Genomic DNA, 15,742 nt, shown 5'->3' on the forward strand with positions numbered 1-15,742 from the left:
TGCATAGATTCAGACCAACAGAGTACCAACCATATTGGGAACCTTATCAACATACATACATGCATACAACTGCTGCAGACGTTGGAAAGAATCGGAAAGAGCCATAAGAGCCATTTCGGGCGAATCACGATCGTTGCTTGGCAGAACGTGCATCGTGAATGTGAAGTCATACCCTGGTAAATCCACTTTCGGGAGGAAAAAAGTCAGACTCGCAGTGGTGGTGGTAACCGTTTCCACGATGGACATAATTTTCCAGATGTTCAGCCTAATCAACGTCCGATTTGTCTCGTTGTAGTACAGATCATCATTCCCCAGATTGCAGCAATGTAATTCATTGTTACATCGTTGATTGATTGTTTGTTGCATTGCATCGTATCTGTTCATGTCCAATCGATGTAGCACGGGAAAAAACAGGTGAATCCTGATGATGCAGAGTCCAATCCGAAAATGCTTTGCCACCATGTCAACGTTGTTTATTCCATTTTCAAGATTGATATGGTAAGATTACATATGTTGCAAATTGGTGAAAATCCAACTCGTATGCCGACCGCCAGTACTGCGGCACTGCAAGAATAATAATGTGTTCAAGTTATCCACCTGCGGCACACGTGCGCTGCGATGAATACGGTGGCCGGCATTATATCTTAGAACCTTACAATTAACCCGGGCGCTTACGGTTTGACCTCACTCCAATCAACACTCTACCCACTCAACCCCATTCTCTACATCAACATCACACTTATCAACAACTAATATATACTTCTACTCCATAATGTAGGAAACCCACCTCTCCACCGGGAGTTGACAAACCTTTTCACCAGAAATCAAACATATCATCAAGATTCCCTTGCAGAGGAGTATCGGTGCATCATGAAAGGGATATTCGGAACTTTGATGAAACCTCTTCATGATGTATCTCCTGGTATCCATTAAGAACAGCTTCTTATCTGCATATTTCAGGCCTTCCAGTTCGTTCACAACAGTCAACGGTGCAGGGACTATCGGTTAATGGTGGTGAATACATCAACTGGAATGTTGCAACGGCTCATTGTTGTGTTTTGCTACTATGCAACTGCATGTATGTTTTCAAATGTCTTGAGGTTAGGATTACACTCCGCATTGATATCTAAAACGAAATATCAAGATGGAATACTGACTTGGCAAAGGATCACGAAGCGATGCCAGATAGACAGCCATTGTGTCATTGTTAGACAGCAACTTGTCAACAATGTCGGTGTCAAATCTGGGCATATTCACTTAAAGTACTCAACACGTACTGCCTCTTAGACCATCCTATCTGGATTTGTGTATGCTAAACAGATTTGTCTCAATCGGTATAGGATATGATGACAGATACTGGTACCGCTGGTCTGGTTTCCAAGTGGAAGCCCACAAAAAGGTATCATAGCATGGGTCTATTGGACTACGCACAGAGGGTCTTCAACATTGCTTCATATGTGCCGTACTGGGTCGGCGGCTTTATAATGACACATATATACTTGGTATTCGTAGTATTGGCTAGACCCTTTGTATTATCCATTGTTGAGATATACATTGCAAGTCAATATCTATGTAGCCAATTCAATCTTTTTGCCACTCCCATCGTTAATTATATAGACCTATGTCATAACCAAATTTCAAGTTGTGCCAATTTTCCCATCCAGGTGAATATCCTCCATATCTGATTGGAAGGTATTAGCTCAAAAGAACTGGATTCGGATGAAGGTTAAGCTTTGAACAATTACTTCTTATATGTAAGTTTGAGCTAGACCATGATTGATGGTGCAAATATAAATTGATGCCGTTTCTCTAATCTGGTGCCCTCTGGTTGGACCGATAAAGGCTTCCATCGCTACGTCTCCTTGATCGGAATAAATATATTGTAAGTTTGTTTTGATATGGGATAGTCGGCATCTTCCCACCAGATCCTCAATTGCCACCAAATATTTACCAGACAACTACAGATCAATGAGGGCGGTCATATATTCGACATTAATAGCTTTCCAGTAAACATGCCATCCAGCTCTAGACGCGGCACTGTAAGAGCTCGTAAGTATGAAAATTTCGTTGTCGCCCTTTCCTATCTCACTTTTGCTTCAAAATTTATAAATATGGAAAGCTTACTCAATAAGACAATTCGTATGGTACCTCGAACTCTATTAGAGAATATAATAGCAGGACCAATCTTGTCAATCATTCGCACATACAAACAAGACCTGCAGAGAGCATTCCAGGACATCCTGGGTCAAAGGACGAACTTGAATCACCGGATTTCATTATCAAAGAATCAGCTCAAGAAGAAATACAAGATCAGTTAGAATACGAAACAAGATTACAATCACTTCGAAATAATCATTCCAGGAGTCCCCCTTCGATATCACATCCTCCGCATAGTACGTACGCAGAAGTTATGGCTGCTAGATCTTCACGCTCGCGTCGTCGAAATGAAGCATTAGATGAGGGACCAGATATGAGATTAGGAGGACCGATGACTCTTGAATCACTTGGACCATTCAAATATACGTTTAAAAAGAAGAAGAACTCGAAATCGAAATATTCAGCGTCGATGTTGAATGAAGAGGCGATTGAAGCGATTGAGTCTACTAATAATAGTAATAATGGAGGTGAAGATATTGGTATAATGACAAATGAAGAGGCAAACATGGATATGGGACACAGCGAAAGTACTAGTGAGGTTGGAACAGACCCCGAATTGGTAGGAGGTGGAAATGGAGGTGGAAATTCAGGTGGACTTTCATCACGCCCCATTTCACCTACATCGACCCCACAATTCAAATCATCTCTCGATTTCCCCTCTCCCCACACAACTTTACAGAAACAACAAAATCTATCAGAATTCACCTCCACTGCTCCGGCGCCAAAAAGAGTAATTCAAATTCTTCAAAAAGATACAGAAAACTTGAAGGATTTTAATATCTCGAGAGAGAACAAACTTGAGGACGACAGCGATAAGGAAAATATTAATCGCAACATTTCTCAACCAATTGTTATTACAGATAAAGATATCGCCACTACCCTTCCTCTGCCTCTTTCTCTTTCTTCTGCGACTACCAATACGCCTTTAACTGATTCAATTTCTCCACCCTTGGTTATACCACCTCCTCCAGGTCTTTCGAGAGTCTCATCCATATCATATTCAACCTCTGATAACACCAGAGCGCAAACTCTCTATACCATTGATAGTGGAATTGATCTCAATCATTCTTCCTTGGACTTTTTGAAGTGTGACGATTCGGATACACAGTCGCTTAAGGATAAAAGCGAAGCAGTCATGGCTCGCATCGCTGAATCAACAGGCTTGATGACGAGAACTATGAGTGATCTTACCACCGCCAACGATGGTTTCGATTCTGTAGAATGGGATCCAGATCTTCCGGTTCGTTCGATTAACGACTCCCCGGAGCCATTATTGGTTGAAGCGCAACCTGTAGCTTACACTACCGTCGGATCTCGTGTCAATCCTAATTTACAACCTCAAATCTCAGCTCCCAATCGCATTCAACGTGAAGGCTCAATTCGAAGACCTCAGTTGGATCCAACTCATAACCGACAGGCAAATTATTATACTCACACCCGCGGTCCACCACCCCCTCTAAATATGCAAAATTCTATGCACTATGCGCAACAACTCGGTCAAGCTTCTAATACTTTCAATACCCCTCCAGCGACATCTGCGAGATCTGCTCGCTCTCTAAGAGTTTCTCAGAGACTGTCCCAGACGGAACAAGAGAATCATACGCTTCTTAGACTTCAAGGGATGATCAACGCTAGAGTGCCTGGTGGACATTATCCTGCTTCCCCCAACACGCCAACCCCTGCTTCTCATCAAAATCACATTTCATCAATTTCAAATGACGATCAAGATATGGGAAGAGGAAATGATTTGCAAGGTCCGATATCAGGTCTAGAAAAGATGCAGACCTTACAAAGACTTGCGCGATTCCCAAACCCAATGCAAACCTCAGCCTTACGTCGATTGTCAGAACTGCAGGCACCCAAAACAGAAAATACTGCAAATCTCAATGAAGATGTAGAAGTTTCGAGTCAAGCTTTAGAGAACCTCTTGCGAAACTCAAAAGACAAAACCGTGTTGGGCGATGTACATGCCACCAAGAATGGAGAACTAGACCGTAGTTATACATTTCCTCCACCGGGCATTTCTAATGCGGCATACAATCCTCTTTATGGTGCCTATGCGGGAGCTAACGGTCATTCAAGGGATTCTGGACATCATAGGGGGGTACCTGGGTATCCACAACCACTAACTGCCGGTCCACCAGGTCAACGCTCGTACACTAATAACAGACAGAATAGCAATTATAGTGAGGAGGCATGGACACAAGATCAAGTTGTAGTGAAACAAAACTCACATACGAACACCGGGGCCATTTCACCGTGGCAGGAACCGAAAGTGACGAATGAACAGTACACAGCCCAGGCTCCGGCTCCAGCTCCTTCCGCACGAGCAACCGATACAATCTCTATGCAAGAAGCCTCTCGGTATTATCCCCACGGATTCCCCGCTGACATGACTGGGCGATTCACTCGTTTGTCGATTGATGTACAAAAGGAAATGGGTCTTCTCGTGGATGAAGAAACTCCAGAGCAAGCTCGAACAAGAAAACAAAAGGAGAAGGATGAGTGGTTTTACGCAGGCCAGAAACGCTGGAACATGACGATCCAAGATCACATCACGGAAATTGAAACCTATGCCAACCCTTTTGGTCCTATTGGCCCTCCCACGAAGAAAACTTTGGTTTCCGACAATAGACCTCTTCCCGGTATCACTATTTCAGAAATGCAAAAGAAGACCATACCCGAGGTCATCGCTCCAATGATAGATGGAGCTCTTGGCAATCTGTTTGCTATCAAAGCTCAACAGGAGGAAGGTAACTCCACTTTACCATTCATGAGATATACCAAAAGCCCAGATTGGCACATCGATACCAGCCCAAGAGGCAATGATTCCTTCTTTGGAGAAGACTGGGGAGTAGCAATTAATGTACCAAACACTCATAACGCCCGAATCCAGCGCTACTAGATTCTTACTAGTTCTTTAGTACGCGACCGATGACAGTCAAAGGGCTCTCTCAATCCCGATGGAAGTAATTGTGAATGTCGAAACCTCGTCAAAACGATCCAAGCAACGATCTTCAAGACTGAATCGCTCGGCAAAACGATACATCAAACGGTGCTCTGAGAAGTTTTCTGTTGAATTGCCGAACAACACTATGGCTCTTCATCATCGAGTCTTTTCTTGCGAGAAAGGCTTATCCAAAAATTGCTTGTCCACTTTCGACTTTCGACATTTTTCTTTGAGTATGATGGAAATTCTGTTTCCTCGAGATGATTGATTGCTTTTTGTTACTGTTTCCTCTTTTTCTTTTGCCTTTTGCAATAATTAAAAAAATAAGAAAATTGTATTTGTAGGATTAGTAGACGTACAGCCTAGTGAACGGGGAGGTTATGGATTTTCGAAGTTCTGGCAGGATTGACCGCATTTCTCATGCATCTCTTGACTTTCAAGTACTTCATTGAAAGTATGATAAGAACTCGGGCAAGACATTGGGGAATGCATCCAAAATCATGAAGGAGGTGGTAGCTTTTGTTGATCTTTTGCTTGGTGTTATCACGGTTTTGGCTGGCTAAGGTGTTTTGCTTGAAACGAACTTCGGGATATCCATTCACATATCATGATGGTTGCACTTATTTTATGCTTGCGATGCCATCTTGATGGTAGAATGACGGATGCATAGGATGGTTGATGAAAATTACAAGCGTGGGCGGTAGCTAGCTATCTACCTACCTACCTAGTAGTTAGATGATGTGTGGGAAGTATTTCTCTTCTCTTGTATGGGTAGTTGATTGATTGATTGCTAAATCGTAGATGTTAAGTACTAATTGCTAAGCGCTAATTGTTAATTGCTAATTTAATGTCGTAACTTTTATTTTATTGTGTTCTATTGTGTTTGTAAATTTAATATAATACTTTGTTAATTAAAATTATTATAGATTTTATAATCTTTTCTGTTAAAAGGAATGACCTCACACAGGGAATAGTGGGAAGCTGATAGGGCAGAACTGAGGTAATATTGGTCTAGTAGGTTAATCTCTCTTCTAAGTTCTACAGAAGTGCGAAGCTCTCTTACAGAGAGCTTCTCAATCAGTTACGGATTGCATACCATTATTGTCACGACCCTTTCGCGATCGATCTAGATCATAGCTATTAAACCAAATTGATTGCAACTGCCCCCAAGTGATTCTGACCAGTAGTTGTTGTGATACTGTCGTCGGCGCTCCAAACACGAAACTCGCACGAAAATTCGCGTAAAATTTTCACCTCAAACTATCAGAATAAGATCCTCAATATGAATAACTTCAACAATCCATCAATACTCAAGGATACAGCTATGATGGAGGCTTCTCCCGAAGCCTCCATCATACCAAACATGTATCCTACTGTTATTCTAGGTACCCCAATACCCTCAAGCCCTCCCCCGCCTTCCGAAAACCCTCAATTCGAAATCTCTAGCCCTAGTCTACCAACCAATCAGCCAACCAGTTCTGGAAGAAGAGTTGAAGACTTCAATCTACTTAGTGACCTCTTTATTACTCAAGATACAATTAATACTACCTATATATTCAATCAGAATAAGAAACGTGGCCCTACAATGCCCCTTAGCAATCAGAATAAACAACCCAGAATAAAAAACAATCCAACTACACCTAAGGAAGCTATCTTAAAAGCAAGAGATCTTATAGTATTAGCATCAACTCTTTCTCAATCATATGATGAGCAATCGAAGCTATTAGATCTCCTAGAGATCTTTAGAGAATATACCGAAAAAGGAAAGCTCACCACCGCCTCCAATATCATCACCTCCCAAATCACTCATCTAGAATCCGCTACACGGAAAATCGAAACTCAAGCTAAAGCCCTAACCAAAGCTCCCTTGTCAATCAATACACCAACCACTAAATCGACATATGCAGCAATAACAAAAGAAGGAGAATGGAACCTAGTAGGCAAGGGAAAAACTATTAGATCTTCCCCAATAGATAAGAAGATCGAAATCACACAAAGACGCTTAATCCTGATCAAACCAGAGATCACGAACATTACCTCCTTTTCACCTATATCAATTCGAAACCAAATAAACGAAGCATTCCAGAAAACTGGAATTAAAGGCCCGGTTATAGCAGGAGTAACTCTATCGCTGAATAGAAATATAATAATTACTACAAATGCACCTTTCACATCACAACTTCTATTAGAAAAAAAGGCAATCTGGAGTAATCTCATCAAATTCGAAAGAATTCAAAAGGATCAAGAATGGCATAAGGTCATTATTCATAAAATCCCTATAAAAGAATTTTCTGGAACAAGAGGAATGGACCTCATTCTTGAGGAAATCAAAACCTTCAATCCAGAATTCAAGCCCATAGGAACCCCTTTTTGGCTTACACCATCATCAAAAAGAGCTCATCAACGGGAAGGAGCAATAATGATTGCTTTTGCAACAAAATCAGAAGCAGAGCTAGCCATTCGGAAACGACTATATATCGCTGGCACTAGTACAAGAGTAGAAAAGTTCTACGAATCCAAACCAACTACACAATGCCAAAAATGCCAAGGATTCGGACATCAGGATACACATTGCAGAAGGGATCCCTCTTGTGGACTATGTGGAGGCAAACATATCACATCAGTACATCTATGTGTAGTCTGCAATATCAGAGGAAAGTTCTGCTAACATCTCGCTGCTAAATGCTCGAACTGCCAAGGAAAGCATACAGCAAATTCAAGAACCTGTGAAATCTATCAAGCAATCCAACAAAAAGCAAATAACACCAACTTATGAGTTACACTAATATTCGAATTCTTCAAATAAATCTTAATAAGAGCTCACAAGCTACAGAGAACATTCTACAGCTTGCAATAGAACTCAATATCGATCTTATTATGATTCAAGAACCTTGGATCATCAAAAATGGAATCGATTACTCAAATTCAAGATCTATTATACACTCTAATTTCATACAAACACTACCAAGATTCGATTCTAACTTTCGACCTCGTACATTACTATACACTTCAAAAACTCTTCAAACTACAATCAACCTAGCTCCCGATTCCCCAATAGATCCTGATATACAAATCTTTAATTGTCAAAATGGAGATAAAACCTTTCAAATTATCAATATATACAACGAGGCTGATCAAGCTAAAGAGAAAGGTTTCACAATTGAAAGATGTTTATATGATATATCTATCACACAAGAAACTATCCTCCTTGGCGACTTCAATGCCCACCACCTATGGTGGGATCCTTTTTCAAAGAAAAGCGGAAACGCTGATCAATTAGCAGAATGGTTTGAAGATCAGAATCTCATTCTTCTAAACGAGCCCGGAATCAGCACTTTCTATCGAACTAATCTCCTTAATCCAAGTGTCCTTGATCTAATACTAGCGTCAGAAGGAATCTCTCCCCAAATTCACAACTGGCAAACTCTTTCAGATACAGGATCCGACCATGCAGGAATACTATTCGAACTGAAAGGAAAAGAAGACTTAAACGCCCTCAATTCAGAATCAACAACTAGATTCAATACAAAGCTAGCCAACTGGGAAAATTTTGAATCAATACTAAAATTGGAATCCCTGTATTCCCCTACTTTTTCTATTTTAGACTCAATAACTTCTACGGAAGAGGACTCACTAAACTTCTTGAAAGAAAGAGACAATTCCCATTCAATTCTAGATCAAGCAGCAAGCGAACTTACAAGGATTATCCAAAAAGCAACAGAAAGGTGTATACCCAAAGTTGTTTCAATCAAAAGAGCTAAACCATGGTGGTCACCCGAGTTGAAAAATCTTCGAAAAGAGCTAGGAAAAGCAAAGCAATCAATCGAATCAAATCGAGAGAACCCTAATCTTAAGGAAGAATATCGAATTGCTAGAAACAAATACTTTCAAGCTATTAAAACAGCAAAAAAGGATCATTGGAATGATTTCCTAGAAAAGGAGGATACACAGACAGTTTTCAAAGCAATGACCTATACCAAAGACTTCCAGGATCAAAGGATACCGGATATTTCATCAGAAAGCTCTTTTGAAGGAAAATGCTCTGCTTTCAGATCGACTTTATTCCCTCCCCCTCCTACTACTCTAAAACCACAATGGGTAGGGTATAAACAATCCAAGAAATGGGAATGGCCCAATCTCTCTCAAATCGAATTAAGTAATGCCTGCTCAGCTAAGATACAAGGAAAGACCCCTGGTCCAGATGGGATCACTCAAGAAATCATTACAAAGGCCTACAAAGCAATCCCACAGATCTTTTTTACTCTTTTCAGCAAACTCCTCAATCTCGGATATCACCCTAAATGCTGGAAACAAGCTACTGGAGCTATTCTAAAGAAAGCCTCAAAACCTGATTACTCACTTCCAAAAGCATATAGAGTGATTGCACTCTTAAACTGTCTGGGAAAAATTAGTGAAAGGATTCTAGTTCAACGATTAGGATATTTAGCGGAAACTACCCACCTTCTACACAAGAGTCAAATAGGAGGCCGCCAAAAGAAATCAGCAATCGATGCTGCACTTCTATTAACAACAGAAATCGAAAGAAACAAGCAAGCTAACAAGAAGACCTCAATATTATTTATGGATATAAAGGGAGCATTCGATCACGTTTCAAAAAATCGACTACTGGATATCTGCAAGAAGTTAAGACTACCGACGAATCTCATCTCCTGGATAGCTTCATTTCTTCAACAAAGACAACTAAAACTATCCTTTAATAACCAAATCGAATCTTTCAAGCCAATTTCGACCGGAATACCACAAGGCAGTCCAATTTCTCCAATTCTCTTCCTTATATACATTAGGGACCTCTTTTTATCCAATTCGATCAAATTTCTTTCCTATATTGATGATATTGCCCTAATCACCAATTCATCTACATGGAAAAAGAATATCAAATCTCTAGAGAGAGCTACAAAACAAATCTACGAACTCAGCTCAAAGAATGCTATTCAATTCGACCTAGCAAAAACAGAGCTAATGCACTTTTCATCATCCAAATTGACGAAAAACTACCCAATCAAACTACCCAATTCGGAAATAATTATACCTCAATCTCTAATTAGATGGTTGGGAATATGGTTCGACCCGAGCCTCAAATTCAATCAACATGTTAATATTCGAATCACACAAGCAAAAGGAGCCTTCCATCGAATGGCCCGATTAGCTAATATCGAAAAGGGCCTCAGTCCGAAAGCTCTTAGACAGTTATATATAGCATGTGTGACCAGTATAGCCGATTACGCATCAGTGATTTGGTGGAGAGGCCAAGCCCATTTCAAGGATATGATGCAATCACTTCAAAATCTAGCTCTTCGAAAGATATTAGGAGTATTCAAAACTGCTCCAATTCCTCCAATGGAAGTAGAAGCAGGCTTAAAACCCTCAAAAATTCGATTAGACTCGAATATTAGGCAATACGCATTCCGTTTAGCTAAACTTTCACCAAATCATCCAATCAATATCGAAAAAGCATCACTAATCCAATATCAAGCCAATTTGGATGCGATCTCTACCCCTCGAAGAAAACGATATAAACCTACTCAACTGGATAAAATCAAAGAATCGATAAACCAGGACTTCAACCCTTCCTCACTCGAAAAGATCATTCATTTTAACTTCCCCCCATGGAAAAGAGAAACCCCCTTCCGAGTTAACATTAGCAATTCGTCAAAAGAGGATGCTGCCATTCTTCATAATATTGTTTTCAAATATAGGGATAAAGATACCACCTATATTTACACTGATGCCTCCTCCACCGAAAAGGGAATAGGTATTGGAGTAGGCATAGTAGCTATACAATCAAATAATCGAATTCTATATCAAGAGCGAAGCAATATTGGTACTAATCAATTGGTATATAATGGAGAGCTTTTTGGAGTTACAAGAGCTATTGAATACGCTAGCTCAATCGCTTATACTGGTCAAAAGTTCAAAATCTACTCGGATAATCAAGCTGGTTTATACCGCTTAAAAACTCCTTCAGATCACCCAGGACAAGCCAATCAGATAAGAGCGATCAAAGCAGCAGAAGTTATCAGAGCAAAAGGAGCCGAAATCTCCTTAAATTGGGTTCCTGATCATACCTCAGTTGAAGGAAATGAGCTAGCAGATAAGCTAGCCAAGGAAGCAACCACAATACAACCTACCTCGAACGAAACAAGCTTTGGACTACTAGGTATGACTGTCAAAGAATATGCCTCAGATCAATGGCTTAATACTCTCAAACAATACGAACTCAGATCAAACCAATCCCCATCAACTTACTCGAAGCTATTTCCATGGAAAATAGGTTCCAAAATCAAGCTACCAAGCGGAACTACTCGAAATACTGCTAGCGCATTCTTTCAACTCAAATTAGGTCACGGATATATCAAATCCTACTTACATCGTTTCAAACTCACCAATAACAAATGTATATGCAGTAATATTGAGGCACCACAACACCTCCTTATTAGCTGTCCTATATATAAAACAAAAAGAAAAGAGATCTTTAAGAAGATACCATTATCCAAAAACACTATATAATTCCTATTGCATACAAAAATAGGTATCGAATTAGCTATCAAATTTATCAATATCACTAAAATCGCTACAAGGGCATGGCATCTAGCAAGGACTCTTGAACAAGAAGTAATAGAGGAAGGAGTAGTAGTGGAAGAGGAGAGAGGAGAAGAGAATGAAGAAGAAGCAGTTGAGGAAATAAGAGAGGGGTTTGACCTCCTCACAATTTCTTGATTTTCAAAATCTTTTTATTATATGCAATGCGTATAATGAGCGGGCACTGTTCCCCAGCATTTGTTTTCACTTCCCCAATTAGATCATATCCAATATTGTAAATTAAAAAGTTACCCGTTAGGCCCTTAGGGCCTAGCCGTCCTATATAGTCTTGGACTGAAGATGGACGTTAATAAAATCAATCAATCAATCAATCAATCAATTTGTTAAAGTGAATGGTTCCTGCGTAGCACGTGCACAGGGCACTAGTCCTATTAGGACTAGATTGAGAAGCTCTCTTACAGAGAGCTTCGCACTTCCGTAGAACTTAGAAGAGAGATTAACCTACTAGACCAATATTACCTCAGTTCTGCCCTATCAGCTTCCCACTATTCCCTGTGTGAGGTCATTCCTTTTAACAAAATACTTTAATTATTCTAAACCTATTTCATTATTTGTCCATCTATTAAAAGTAGATTTAATAATCTAATCTATAGGAAAATCACTTTTTGTATATTAATTAAAAAGATGATATTGTTTTTATATTATTAAAAATAATAATATAATTTCATCTTTTTTATTATTATATATAATTACTATAACGTGGTTTATCAGCGAGTCGCCACTATCAGCGAGTCGCCACTTTTTCACTTATTCAACCACTTTAAACTTATTTTAATCAACAATCATTGAATCAATTGATTTAAACTATTAAGAATCTAATAATCTAGGGTCTATTATATTATTAGAACAAGTTCTTGAATTGTGACCAGTCTTTCCACATTTACTACAGCATCGATTAGTAGATGATTCTCTATTGGAATTTCCCCTATTTTAATGCTCGTCGCATCGAATCTGAATATCTACCTCTTGTTGTGATATTATATCTATAGCTTCCTGATCAGTAAGTACTCCTCCTTGATGTAATTGAGTTTTTTTAATATGTTGATGTTTGCTTAATGTTTCATTTGCCTTTCGAAGCATACAAATTGATTGATTGATTGATTAAATTAACGTCTACACTGAGTCTATGACTATCTAAGACGGCTAGGAGCTTTGTAGGCTTCTAACAATAGTAAATGGAGGGTGGCTGGCCTTATTCGACCGTAGCTAATACAGGTTGGGGAGATTGAAAGCCTCAATCTTCTAATGTTTGAATGGGGGAAGTGAAAACTAATACTAGGGAACCAAGCCCGCCTTACAGATACTCTCGTATTCAAGTAAGAGGAATAACAAATGAAATGTAATGAAATTTGACATTGGGGTGATTGCCCAAATTGACCAATTTGACCAAGTTGACCAATTTGACCAAATTGACCAAATTGACCAAGTTGACCAAATTGACCAAATTGACCAAAATGACCAAATTGACCAAATTGGCCATAATTGATCAATTCAATCACAATCTTCCGGTCCACCCCCTTCTTCTCCGCCTTCTTCCTTTTCTTCTTCATGCATTCTATTGAGATGCCATGATCTGGTGGCTATTCTTGTCGCCTCGATAAATTCGAGGGTCTTGATGATTCCTGCTTTAGTATGAAGCAGATATTTCATAGTAGGTCGGACTATGGGGTTATCCTTATTGAGGGTTTTCCTTGCCATTTTATATAAAGGACAATTGAGCAGAGGATGATCAGGAGATTCCTTTCCCCCACATCTACAATTGTCATTAGAGGAGATACCGAATCGTTTCAAATAAGATTTGAAGTATCCGTGTCCAATTTTGAGTTGGAACAGAGCACAGATTGTGCTTCTTTTGATGTTTCCTGGAACTCTGATTTTTGAGCTGATCTTCCAGGGGTAGTTTCTTGAATATGTTGACGATGGTTGATGAAAATTGTTAGTGTTAAGGATGGCTATCCAGTTCTCTGATTTCATTCTTTTTATATCCATTCCAATGGAGGCATAACTGGTTTCGTGAGATGAAGATGGTATTTTGGTCGCCTCTTTTGCAAGAGAATCAGCTAGCTCATTTCCTTGTACAGATGTATGTCCGGGGACCCAATTGAGAGAGATTTCGGCTCCTTTATTTTGAATAGCTTCTGCAGCTTTTATTGCTTTGATTTGGCATGATTGACCAGGTAAATCGAAGGGGGTTTTCAACCGGAATAATCCTGCTTGATTATCTGAGTATATCTTGAACTTGTTTCCTCGTTGGGTTATTGAATTTGCGTATTCGATCGCTTTAGTAACTCCTAGGAGCTCGCTATTATAGACAAACTGATTCACACCTATATTGATAATCTCTTGATATGAAATTCGGCCATTTGGTAAGATGATTACTATCCCGACCCCAACCCCTATTCCCTCTAAAATGGATAAGTGTTGGGTTTCTTAAGACCAGAAAGAGTATCAGATTGAATTGATTTATTTTCTAGCTGAGCAGTTAAGCTGCGAGTATATATTCAAAAAATGAAGGAATAGGTTGGGTATTCGGCCTTCGGAATTAAAGTGCTTTGAAATCAAAATATTGAAAGCAAACAAACAGTATACCAAAAAGGAAAGAATGAATTAAAAGTTGAGTTTTGTTTGCTCCTTATATGCATATGTACTATATATGCATATGCTGCCAAGATCCCAGGAGGTCAACAATATATGATCAAAGGCGCCTTTAACATCCAGAAAGAGAGTTGAGGTTTTCTTCTTGGATCTTGAATTTCTTTCGATTTCGGTAGTGAGTAAGATTGCTGTATCGATGGCTGATTTCTTTTGCTTTCCACCCATTTGAGAGTAATGAAGTAATTGCGTAGTCTCCGCTAAGTAGCTAAGCCTTTGAGCCAGAATTCTTTCACTTATTTTGCCAAGGCAATTTAGTAGGGCGATAACTCTATAAGCTTTTGGGACCGAGTAGTCTGGTTTTGAAGGTTTCTTGAGTATCGCTCCAGTAGCTTGTTTCCAGCAAGAAGGATAGTAACCAAGATTGATAAGATGACTGAAGAGGGTGAAGAATGCTTTTGGTATTGCTTTGTACGCGTGAATAATGATATCTTGAGTGATCCCATCGGGGCCAGGGGTCTTTCCTTTGATTTTTGCAGAGCACGCGTTTAGGAGTTCGCTCTCTGTAAGATCAGGCCATTCCTATTTCTTAGATTGTTTATAGCTTTCCCAATTGGGCGGTGGGGTGAATGGAGGAGGAGGAAATAGGGTCGATCTAAATGCAGAGCATTTTCCCTCGAAAGAATTTTCTAGTTTAGAGGGATTGGATCGAATATTCGGGATTCGTTCGGTTTGTATATCTTTTGTGTATGACATTGCCTTGAATATGGATTGGGTATCCTCTTTTTCAAGGAACTCATTCCAATGGTTTTTCTTTGCTGTTTTAATAGCTTGGAAGTAATGATTCCTGGCTGACTGGTAGATTTTCTTGAACATATCGTCTTCCGGGTAAATCTTGGCGTTCTCAAATGCATTAGAGAGTCGTTTTCGAAGGGCTTTCAGCTCTGGGGACCACCAGGGTTTAGCTCTTTTTGTGGACTTGATTCTCGGTATACTGGTTTCAGCCGAATAAGTGATTATTCGGGTGAATTCTTTTGCAGCTTCATCCAATACTTGTATGTATTGGCTCTTGTCGAGAAGGGAATCAAGAGAGTTGGATTCTGAGGTAGCGATATTAAGGTATTCACTCGAATTTAAGGTAGTTGATATCGATATTTTCGATTTGAGGGTATTCGCGAATTTTTCCCAATCCGCAAGTTTTGTATTGAATCTTGCTGGCTGAGCTATATTCGTTGTACGGGATAAAGTGCCCTTTACTTCAAAGAGAATGCTTAAGTGATCTGATCCAAGATCCGGGAGGACTTGCCAATCAGTGATATAGGGAGATACTGAATCTGTGGCTAAAGTAAGGTCTAAGACACTTGGATTTGTCATATTTGTTCGATAAAAGGTGCTCGTGCCTGGTTCGTTAAATAGAATGAG

General features: G+C 39.6%; 8 protein-coding genes across 8 annotated transcripts; 3 read left to right on the forward strand and 5 right to left on the reverse strand.

Moving 5' to 3' along the window:
• Positions 1-9: 9 nt before the first annotated feature.
• Positions 10-114, reverse strand: SS1G_09314 (predicted protein; the record flags this gene model as incomplete). Its single annotated transcript, XM_001589543.1, has 1 exon — positions 10-114. The coding sequence occupies one exon, from the start codon at positions 112-114 to the stop codon at positions 10-12; it is 105 nt and encodes a 34-aa protein (XP_001589593.1).
• Positions 115-447: 333 nt separating this feature from the next.
• SS1G_09315 (predicted protein) lies at positions 448-933 on the forward strand (the record flags this gene model as incomplete). Its single annotated transcript, XM_001589544.1, has 2 exons — positions 448-538; positions 779-933. The coding sequence occupies 2 exons, from the start codon at positions 448-450 to the stop codon at positions 931-933; spliced, it is 246 nt and encodes an 81-aa protein (XP_001589594.1).
• A 490-nt stretch (positions 934-1,423) lies between these two features.
• Positions 1,424-1,540, reverse strand: SS1G_09316 (predicted protein; the record flags this gene model as incomplete). Its single annotated transcript, XM_001589545.1, has 1 exon — positions 1,424-1,540. One exon carries the CDS (start codon positions 1,538-1,540, stop codon positions 1,424-1,426), a length of 117 nt encoding a protein of 38 aa, XP_001589595.1.
• A 472-nt stretch (positions 1,541-2,012) lies between these two features.
• Positions 2,013-5,062, forward strand: SS1G_09317 (predicted protein; the record flags this gene model as incomplete). The annotated part of the gene is made up of 2 exons (XM_001589546.1): positions 2,013-2,049; positions 2,133-5,062. The coding sequence occupies 2 exons, from the start codon at positions 2,013-2,015 to the stop codon at positions 5,060-5,062; spliced, it is 2,967 nt and encodes a 988-aa protein (XP_001589596.1).
• Positions 5,063-6,389: 1,327 nt separating this feature from the next.
• Positions 6,390-11,845, forward strand: SS1G_09318 (reverse transcriptase; the record flags this gene model as incomplete). The annotated part of the gene is made up of 3 exons (XM_001589547.1): positions 6,390-7,730; positions 7,925-11,522; positions 11,658-11,845. The coding sequence occupies 3 exons, from the start codon at positions 6,390-6,392 to the stop codon at positions 11,843-11,845; spliced, it is 5,127 nt and encodes a 1,708-aa protein (XP_001589597.1).
• Positions 11,846-12,705: 860 nt separating this feature from the next.
• On the reverse strand, positions 12,706-13,278 carry SS1G_09319 (predicted protein; the record flags this gene model as incomplete). The annotated part of the gene is made up of 2 exons (XM_001589548.1): positions 12,706-12,711; positions 13,027-13,278. 2 exons carry the CDS (start codon positions 13,276-13,278, stop codon positions 12,706-12,708), a joined length of 258 nt encoding a protein of 85 aa, XP_001589598.1.
• A 1,057-nt stretch (positions 13,279-14,335) lies between these two features.
• Positions 14,336-14,548, reverse strand: SS1G_09320 (hypothetical protein; the record flags this gene model as incomplete). The annotated part of the gene is made up of 1 exon (XM_001589549.1): positions 14,336-14,548. The coding sequence occupies one exon, from the start codon at positions 14,546-14,548 to the stop codon at positions 14,336-14,338; it is 213 nt and encodes a 70-aa protein (XP_001589599.1).
• Positions 14,549-14,902: 354 nt separating this feature from the next.
• SS1G_09321 (hypothetical protein) lies at positions 14,903-15,694 on the reverse strand (the record flags this gene model as incomplete). Its single annotated transcript, XM_001589550.1, has 1 exon — positions 14,903-15,694. One exon carries the CDS (start codon positions 15,692-15,694, stop codon positions 14,903-14,905), a length of 792 nt encoding a protein of 263 aa, XP_001589600.1.
• Positions 15,695-15,742: the final 48 nt, after the last annotated feature.

This window comes from Sclerotinia sclerotiorum, genomic scaffold, assembly GCF_000146945.2.
Source record: "Sclerotinia sclerotiorum 1980 UF-70 scaffold_13 genomic scaffold, whole genome shotgun sequence".
NCBI lineage: Eukaryota > Fungi > Ascomycota > Leotiomycetes > Helotiales > Sclerotiniaceae > Sclerotinia > Sclerotinia sclerotiorum.